This window comes from Ahaetulla prasina, chromosome 13 (genome assembly GCF_028640845.1).
Source record: "Ahaetulla prasina isolate Xishuangbanna chromosome 13, ASM2864084v1, whole genome shotgun sequence".
Taxonomy (NCBI): Eukaryota; Metazoa; Chordata; class Lepidosauria; order Squamata; family Colubridae; genus Ahaetulla; species Ahaetulla prasina.
This window is the reverse complement of record NC_080551.1, coordinates 26,120,428-26,130,293: the sequence shown is the minus strand read 5'-3', so window position 1 is coordinate 26,130,293 and position 9,866 is coordinate 26,120,428. Positions and strand designations below refer to the sequence as shown.

The 9,866-nt window shown below is 44.7% G+C and overlaps 1 protein-coding gene across 1 annotated transcript; it reads right to left on the bottom strand.

Moving 5' to 3' along the window:
* Nucleotides 1–636: 636 nt before the first annotated feature.
* LACTB (lactamase beta) lies at nucleotides 637–8,044 on the bottom strand. The gene is made up of 6 exons (XM_058156100.1): nucleotides 7,706–8,044; nucleotides 7,218–7,284; nucleotides 6,085–6,275; nucleotides 5,618–5,942; nucleotides 4,995–5,160; nucleotides 637–3,064 (listed from the first exon to the last, which is right to left on the bottom strand). The coding sequence occupies exons 1-6, from the start codon at nucleotides 7,946–7,948 to the stop codon at nucleotides 2,488–2,490; spliced, it is 1,569 nt and encodes a 522-aa protein (XP_058012083.1). The 5' UTR covers nucleotides 7,949–8,044; the 3' UTR covers nucleotides 637–2,487.
* Nucleotides 8,045–9,866: the final 1,822 nt, after the last annotated feature.

Below are 9,866 nucleotides of genomic sequence, written 5' to 3'. Positions count from 1 at the left end.
GGCTGGTTGGTACATTCCGTGCTGGAAGACTCAACCGACTCGGTGGGCGGGGGGGGGGGGGAGGGAGGGAATCCTGCGCAGTCTGCTTAGGGCGCGGAGCGGGACCCCAGCCAGGTGATCTGCCCGAGCGGCCCCTCCAACCCCGCCCCCGGCTGGCCACCTCCACAACGGGGTCTGGCTTAGCAGGTGCCTGGATTCAGCAATCTGGGCGTTAGCCAATAAACCCCGTTAAACTCAAAGGTGGGTCTCCTTATGTACTTGGCGATTGTAGGCTTTGCCTGTGATGCGATGCATGCCCGATAGTTGCCACTTTGAATTGCCACGCTGTGACGCGCTTCCTCTTCTTCTCAATCGTCACAGATTGCCCCCAAGAACCTGAAGCAGCCTTGCAAAGCTCTTCCGGAGCTCGTTGCCCGCCCGGCAGAGGGACTTTCAGCTGGCTGTGTAGTCAATTTAGTCTTTGGCTCCCTGCCACCCCGGGAACATCTGCTATGCCAGCTCCTTTCGGAATGAGTGACCGGCAAGGAAGGCTGTTTGGCTTATTGCAAAGACCCATTTATTTCAGCAAAGTACAGAAGAAATGCCTGCAGAGTGCAGACCCAGGGCTAAACAATGGCACCTTTTGAGAAGCAAATCTTTCTGACCTAGAAGTCTGATGGATGGGTTTCTTCTTCCCCTGCTGAGCATGAATTTAGCACATCTTAAATTTTAACTCTCTTGGATCCAGCTGTTTTGTCATCTGGGGTCTGAGCTGGTTTTCTGAACGTCAGGTTGACCGTGCCATGGATAAAACAAAGGAAATTAGTGTTTTGAAATGAAAAACATTAATCTAACATGACATTTCTTTTTTCTGAATTTGCCTGCAAGGTACTTAATGCCACCAGAGGATCATCTTCCTCTTTTCCTATAGAGGTAATCTGGTCTTGTTACTCCGATACAAAAAAAGGAGCAATTTGGTCTCCCAGATTCCGTACTCTACGTCCCCTCCTAGAAAAGCAGCCAGTTCAGTTGAAGGAACAGATAACGCCAGTTGTACAGTGCAAACATTATAAAGTGTTTATTGATTAAGGGAAGCTAACCGGGTTAAAACAAAAATCTAAACACAATTTTATATTATCAGCAGCCAGCATAAGCAGTTAGTGGATCCCCCAGTCAAACGGGGTTTAACTACCATTCGCTCACGTGTTCAACTTTTTAAAAGCAACACGTGGAAAATATGATTATTTGGCACTTAAACCAATAACACTAATAGATCATTCCATAATTTTAAGATGGATTATAATGTGTTTATGATTAATCGCCCATTATGGAAGAAAAGGAGGAAAACAGATCATCCTCTTCAAAATCTACCTTCTATGCACTAACTCCTGAACTACTCCCTTTTAATTTTAATCCAAATCTTTACTGAAAGTCTAGTATTTATGTAAGACCAAGGCTGGGTCTTTGCTAAAAAGCCAAGACAAATTTCAGAGTAAAACTCACCACCAAGATTAGCAAAACGTTGACTAGTTTTCCTAACTCCTAAATAATATAAAGGGAATTGACAGGTTTAATAAAACAGAAAACATACGGTGGATGCCTATAGAGTGCAATAAACTTCCAGGGAAATTTTGAGATGCTGTTTCTGAAAAAGAACCCCCTATATGAGAGGTACAGCTTGAATACGAATTTGAAAGTGCAGAGTTTGTTTTAAAAAATTCCCAGACAAAAGGTCTTTAGCTTGCATTTACATGTCTGCTCAGCAGTCCCCTTTTACTTAACAGAGCTTAAATTTGCAGCCTTTGTAAACAGCCCTGAAAAGTTTTAAGACACTTGTTTTCATCTTCTGTTTTTGAGAAAAGGGAATAAAATATTAGATGGTCACATGGAGCAATCACAATCTGTTGCCCAAGTTGGCAACAAGTTATTAAAAAAAATAGTTATCCACCAAGCAGAATTCTAATGCCAGCACCTACTCTGTGGCTTATCTTGGATAGCCAATTTCATGGTACTGGCAGTGTGATTTTCGGCATCAATTTTGCATATTGCTAGAATGGCCTCCATTGGTAACTCCCTCAGCCACGAGGGAAAGCAGTTTTATTCACTGTGGTTGAAGATTTCTTCCAGGTGGGATCACCCTTGCAAAGGCCCATGGAAACCCAAACCTTGCCAGATGAGATCCCCTCCAAGAGCAGTCTTCATTGCAGTGCAAAACTTCCCATTCCCATTTTGAAAGCGAAGACTCTCTGCCCCACAGACTTTAGCTACGAGAGCAAAGAGTGTTTCCAAGCATACATTCCGTGCTTCACAATTTGCAGAAGAGGAAGTGAACTGTCCGATTGGCACATGTATTTGGCTAATGCCTTTCACTACCTGAATCAGAAAAACTCTACATTCCTGTCCCCTCAATGAAGGACTGGTTATCCCACAAGTGATCAAACCTAATGCTGCGCTATCTACTTAAAAAGAGAGAGGAACGGAGGCCTCCTGGGCTACAGATGCTTGTAATCATTCAAGTCTTCCAAATTTCTTCTCCAACCATTGATCAGAGCATTGTGCTAACCTGACCTTTTCAAATTCCTTTGCAATTTTTAAGGCAATGTCATCAAGGTGAATAGACTGCATATTACAAATAATTGTGATGACCACACCACGGGGTGGGACCAGGCAGCTACCGCTGGCAGTCCCAGAGCTCAATTCTTCAGGAAGGATAAGTAGGACACTACTTGCTCCTACTGCCCCACCAGTGTGGAAGGTGTAGTGTCGCTGCTCTTTGCAGTGGCCACATTCCTGCTTCTTCTCTACAACAACCCAGGCCATTCCATAGGCATAAGCACTCTCCTGGGAGACTCTCGTGCTTGGGACACTGGTCCACATCATTGCTATCGTGTCAGGCTTGAGATAACCAGGAAGAAGTCCAGCAGCCGGATTTTTCACCCGCCCAAGCTGGTAACTGTAGAGCATGGCATTTCCAAATTTGAGAAGATCGCCCACGGTGGACACAAAGCCACCACCAGCCCACTTGTAAGAGTTATCCACATAGGGGGCATTGACAAGATGGCCTTTTTTGTTGTGAATGTAATACCTGGAGTGAAACAAGGATGCGCGATGAATTCACAGCATAAAGTAAATAATCCATTCATATATTTGCTAGACTAAAGCAGCTTTCTGCCACTGGATTATTATTATTATTTTATATAAAAATGTTTTAATTTTCTTTTAATACAAACATTCCATTTTACGTTACACAGTGTCATCTGAGTATAAAATTCTTTGTGTCGTTAACAAACTTACCACCATATTCATTTCTTACATTCATTCTTATATTAATACTAAATAATAATACTCATAAAATAATATAAACCTAACATTTCTCTTCTTTACTTATCTATTTTTACAATACATTGCTTTCATATTTATTTTCTAACCATTGATAAAATAACTCCCATATATCATAATAATCTGATTCTTCCTTTTCTTGAATTGTGTTAATCTATTCATTTCTGTGCATTCTAATATTTTCTTAATCACTTTTTCATCTATAGGGATCTCTTCACTTTTCCAATTTGGAAATTTGACAGAATTTCCTGCCCAAATGGCCATTGGAGACCAAATAAATCATACAAAACAGAGAAGTGCTGGCCAGTTAATAGCAGCAATCTAATCTAATCTACGGGACCGTCTACTGCCAGCCTCTATCTCCCATCGTCTGGTGCGTTCCCACAGAGAGGGACTCCTCAGGGTGCCGTCAGCCAAACAGTGTCGACTGGCAGCCCCCAGAGGGAGGGCCTTCTCTGTGGGGGCTCCGACCCTGTGGAACGAACTTCCCCTCGGGCTTTGACAACTACCTGACCTTAGGACCTTTCGCCGCGAACTTAAAACCTATTTATTTCGTATGGCTGGACTAGCTTGATTTTTACCTTTAATTTTAATTGAATTTGATGGGTTTTTAAATTTCTGTAATTTTATGGGGGTGTATATTATTTTAATTTTTGGGCAAATTTAAATTAGTTTTTTAAGGGTTGTTTTAACTATTGTGTATGTCTGTATTTTATCTGCCTGTTCACCGCCCTGAGTCCTTCGGGAGAAGGGCGGTATACAAATTAAAATATTATTATTATTATTATTATTATTATTATTATTATTATTATTATTATTATTATTATTATTATTATTATTATTATTATTATTATTATTATTATTATTATAATGCTCTGGATTATCTTTGCCAGGTACAGAAAAGCCATTCTAACACTCTTGAAAAACCTCATACATCCAACCTCATTTCTCCCAACAAGGACAGCATTCTGTCCTTTCAGTCATCAGGTCCACAGTAAGGAGGGAGCCCACCCCAAGGCAGCCTTCTTCAAAAATAGAAAAAACAACAACAGCAAAACAACAACAAAGATCTCAGGAGGCAACATGCCAGCCAGGGGAATGCTGGAATATGAGCTCTATATCAGATGTACTCCACCCTCCTGCAAAAAAAGCAATTTGGCAGGAAGAAAGGTAAATCTCATTAATTAAACAGAGGACCAACACAATACAAATCTCAGATGATAACCTCAGGTCAAAAGAGTTTGGGTTTCAATGATCTATCAGGTTTCACTTTCCCTCTCTCATTCTCTTAAGCTCAGCAGCTGGGAAAAGCCATCCTGCAGCTCAAGAGATCTCCCTGGAGTTGATTGTGGGTACTGAGAAGAGAGCCACAAGATGGCAGTGCTCTCTGGTGTTACGGGATTCCTTCATTAAAACAGAATTATGATGACTGTGAGATTTATTTCCACTTATACCCATGATGTGCTTGACAGGCTTTCCAAAGAAATCTCCTAGAGACTCAGTTTGATTCCAAATCACCAAACATCTGTCTTATGTGAGCAACTGTCCTTTTCAAACAACTATATTCAATACAGGGAGAAAAAAGAAGCCCTTCCTCTTTTTACATACATTTGTCCATGCAACAGAATAAGGCTCACTATTCAGTTGAAAGAAAGGAACAAAGACGGGCTATTTACCTTGCCCTATTGTATATCAGAGGCTCATTCTCATCCAACCCTGTGGATCCCATGCCCAAGTCACTAAATATCTTCAGCATGTAGTCGGTGAACTTCTGATCTGAAGCTCTCTCCACCACAGCGCTCAGGAGAGTGAACCCATGAGTCGAATACAAAAACTGACTACCTTGAAGGAAGCAAAAGAGAAGACAGAGTTTATGTTACTCAGCCATGGATGGTCTGTATTATAAGTCTGCTCAAGGAGGGATCTACCTGTTCAGAGAGAAAGCATATTTTTGTATACTTTGTAAAGTTTACAAGGTTAGATTTTGTAATAGTTAAAAGTACAGCGCTATGTATTAAAATAAAAAAAAAAGTTGCTTTCTCCATCTTCCACATTTAACTTGCTACCTAAATTCCTATTATTTTTGTTTGTAATTTAACTTCTTATAAGGAAATAAAACACTGCCCTTATATCATGGTTTAGCTGAGCCCCGATTGGCTAGACAAATCCACTAAACAATGGTTTGCTTAATTATGTTTACTAAATAAGCATGCACCAAACAAACTACTCTATGGCTTAGCACAAAGGGTGAACTGACTCCATTGCCTACAGTCTGGATGGATGAAGATTAGCAACTCACCTGGTTTAAAGAATAAAGGATCATTTTGAAAGATGTTCAGTGAGTCAATCACATGCTCAAATCTGTCCTTCAAATAATACTCTTCATGCTCAAACTCCTTTTTCTTCTTTCCACTTTTTGCATGCTTCCCTTCCTGTTCCGGCTTGCTTTTAGCCAAATCCCTCTTTTCAGTGTCTTTGTCTTCTTTCTCTTTCACAGCAGAAGCTGCTGTTCTTGCGGCTTTTCTGTTGGCCTTTTCTTTTTCTTCTTTGACTTTAGAAATATCCTTCTCATAGTGGCGAATACCGCTTAAATGTGACACAAGCAGCCTTGTGGTAATAGTGACCTAAATTTTTAAAAGACTCAAATTCATTTTGATGTCATCTATCTATCTAGAATTAAATTAGGTTAATGAAATATTTCCACCACTGGAACGTGGCCAAGGAGATTTCTGGATGCTGCTGCTGTGAATAACCAGTCTTATTTACCTTTTCACCTTCATATTCTTTTTCGGGAAATTCTGGAACATACTTCTGCACAGCAGTATCTAAATCCAGCTTCCCTTCTTCCCACAGCTTTGCAACAGCAACCATGGTCAGAGATTTGCTAATGCTGGCAATTCGTAGGACAGTCTCTGGACTGCAGAGCACACGGTTTTCCAGGTCAGCGTAACCTATACCTTTAAAGGAATCGGGAGTCAATTATTTAAGGATGTCCCCAAACTCCCAATGCTCTATATATCAAAGGGTCTTTCCCCCCCATAAGGTCACCTAATAGTTTGCACAAGTAGAACAGTTCTCTGATCCAGTGAGAATCAGCACTTTTATTCAAAAAATTAGCACAAGGAAAGAAAGGCATGATATACAGTACTATAAAGCAAGAACACATGTCCCAGATGCTTCTATTTGTTCAATATCAACATACAGAAAAACACCAATTAACTCTGAGTGTTGTTTGTGAGGGGGAAAAAAGACAAAAACAAAATCGAAGACAAATGGATTATCTCATCCTAGGTCACCCGTGGTACAAGTCAGACTTCCTCAAGCAAAATTAAGGGATGCCAGGTGTCTGGCAAGCCAAAGCAAGCACTGCAAAGCAGGAACGGCTTGACCTCAGCAGACTGGAATCTCCTGAGCAAGTCTTATTAGATCCATTAAATTCAGCTCATAAATATTATACAAGGATGAACCATATGTAAGCTGAATGATTTTCAATACACAATTTCTTAATTGCACCATACGCAAAGAAAAATTAGAATGAGCTTATTGACAATAATTTAAATTTTGCTTTGAAAAAGCATGCATGTTATTAATGGAAGAGGTAATTGAACTCTGAAAACAAGACTGGAAGCTAGAAAGCCAAGCACCATCAGCTGGCCAAATGTCTTCTCATTATGCAGGGCACCTATGGCTGGAAACACTGCTTAATTATATTTAATTTTAAACATAACTTGTAAATAAAACGCTTTTGTTCCAGCGCCCCTTTCATGTCAGAGCAGTTTAATTTATGGTTGCCTGTGATGTTTACAGACTTTTCTAAAAGGTCTTATTATTAATCCATCGTATTTCATTTTCTGGGCTGGGCTCTCCATTTTGCCAGTGAAGGGAACGCACCGACTCACCTTCCGACCAAACCTCTTTCCCGTCCACGGACACGCCAACCACCACGCCGGGGACCCCCAGTTGGTCCTGGGGAGCAAAAGGTTCATTCAGCCCGAGACCCCCTCCCCACTTGCCCCCTCCAGCTTGAGGCTGCCTCCCCATGACCAGACCTGGGGGGAGGCAGCTGAGGGGCATCTATGGGGTCGGGGGATGGGTCTGCAAACGGGTTTCTCAGGGAGCAAAAAGGAGGCAGGCAGTCTGTCTTTTGGGTCCTGCTCAAGAAAACTCGCCCTGGCCCCTTTATGCCAAGAGCGCTCTGCCCATGTCCAGGAGGGACACTCGGCACATGCTCAGAGGCCCTGCGCCCCGAGCGGCCCCTCAAACAAGGCTTCGGGGCGAATAAGCGGCGCCTGGACAGCCGGACACCCTACGGGGGGAGTGGGGGAGTCGGCAGGCCACTTTGTGGAACTCTGTACATGCTTAGAGTACATGCTCCCTACCCTCCGACCTTTAGCCGCTGGAGGAGGTCCCTGCTCCGGACGATGGCCCGCTGCAAGGCCGCTTCTCTGGGCGGCCGCTCCTCACTGTCCCTCTCCGGCCCGGCAACGGCTACGGCGGTCGCTGCCAGGCCCAGCCCCACCCCCAGGCGCCACACGGGCCACCGAGCGCCGCCGCCGCCGCCCCGGAAAGCGCCTCCAATGGGTCGCAGGGCGGCCCGCCGCGCCGCTACGCCCCGAAGGAGCAGCCACATCGCGCCCTGCCGACCTCACGCTAGGCTCAGGCTCCGCGCCCTGCTAGGCCCGCGTTGCTAGGAGGCGGGCCAGGCGCGAGCAGCCGCTTCCCGAGCGAAGCCAGCCGCCCATTTCCGGGTGGAACGCCCGCTCCCAGGATGCGCGATCGAGCGCCGACTCCATCGATCGGAGCAGGGCGGAGGAAGCTCCCCTGCGGGCCATAGGAAGCCTCGATCCCGGCGCCACAACGCAGGGCTGAAGTTTCTCAAGCTCAGCCACTATGGCTTAGTAGTAGTGCAGGGGCCTCCAACCTTGGCAACTTTAAGCCTAGCTGACTTCAAAGCTGGCTGGCTGGGGAATTCTGGGAGTTGAAGTCCATCAGGCTTAAAGTTGCCAAGGTTGGAGACCCCTGTACTAGTGGATAGGGAGGGATTTCAACTCACAGAATTCCCCTCCTTGCTGGCTGGGGGATTCTGGGAGCTGAAGTCCATAAGCCTATAAGCCAGGAGGGTTCAAGGTTTGCCTTCCCAGTCCAAGCTTGGGCTGCTCCTCAAGAGATGGAGGTCAAGTGCATTGACCATCATCCCTGCGTGGGGATCTCAGGAGCCAGAATCCCACCGACTTCAAGGTTGTTTTTCCTGGGGGTGCTCCTCCATGCACTTGGAGGGCACACGGGAGACCTTGCCATGCCAGTCCCTGAACTGCTCCATCACTTCCCCATGGAGCTCCAGAGAAAGACCACACTGGGCATAGCAGGAGCCAAGAACGTGCCTTCTCCAGCCAAGTTAAAGTGGTTTGAATTGGGACTCGGGCCACTGGGTGGAAGGGCTTCATGGATTAGCCCAGGCCTCGCAGGCTGCTGGTGCTATTTAGCGACTGTTTGCAGTTACAACAGTGAGGAAAAAATCACTTTGTGACTAGTTCTTGCATGTACGATTTTGGCGGGTCAATGAACCAAAGGAAAGCTGAAGTCAGATCACAAGCAGTTACCATTTCACTTAGCGACCACTTCATTTAACCACCAACTAGCCAGTCTCAATTGTGGTTACTAAATACAGGAGTCTTCATGTATTACCTGAAGGCAAGCTGCCTTTTAGCCCCTCCACAGACAGGAGCGAATAAAATGTGAGTGCAAATCTGATCTCAATTCCATTAAGTCCCTCTGCTTCAGGGCCAGAAGCAACGTGTCTTCTGCCACAGGTCCCACCCTTGGCCAGATCATCCTCCATGGTGCTTGTGGACAACAAGAGCGAGCAGAAGAGTTGGAGGCTTATTGCCTCTGGAGCCCTTTCTGGGCTGTCTTGAGTTCACTGAACAGCCGGTTAAAACGAAAATGTCCCAGGGATGTGCTTTTCTGCCTTTTTAGCCCAAAAATCAACAACCGAAGGAGCAATGACCTGTTGGGGGAGGGAGGAGGAAAGCCTAGGAGGCCAGATATTTTGGCCACTCACAATCACTCCCATGAACCGGACAAGCACAGAATCCATGAAATGAAGGGGAATGCAATTCCAATTAAGTTTTAAACCCATTGACTTGGGCGCCAGGCCAGGCCAAATAATTTTCAAACGTGCCATAAAATGCAGACCAGATGGGGCCCCTAGCACCAGTTATTTTAACTCTCATTCCTGCTTTCCCAATAAAGCAGAATCATTTATCATTTGCCAAAATTATCTCCAGTTTAGACGAAGTCTGGTTTCATTTAGCAAAGTTTAATTTTGTCCCATAGCTAAGGGCCTGGCTATTGCATCGCATTGCAAGGAGAAGTAAACTCCAGAACTGGGTGGCAACCGTGGCAACTTTTGAGACCTGTGGCTGGCTGGGAAATTCTGGGAGTTGAAGGCCACAGGTCTTAAAAAGTGGCCAAGGCTGGACACTCCTGACCTAGAATTGTAGGGTTGAAGAAGGGGAAAATGAAGACCAGAGTTTCTCAAACTTGAC

Bases quoted from the DNA above. Each gene is read 5' to 3' on its own strand.
- LACTB (XM_058156100.1), bottom strand. From the start codon at position 7,948: ATGTGGCTGCTCCTTCGGGGCGTAGCGGCGCGGCGGGCCGCCCTGCGA. The intron at 6,276-7,217 runs GTGAGTCGGTGC...ATTCCTTTAAAG, and splicing joins GAAAGAGGTTTGGTCGGAAG to GTATAGGTTACGCTGACCTG. The intron at 5,943-6,084 runs GTAAATAAGACT...TTAAAAATTTAG, and splicing joins AAGAATATGAAGGTGAAAAG to GTCACTATTACCACAAGGCT.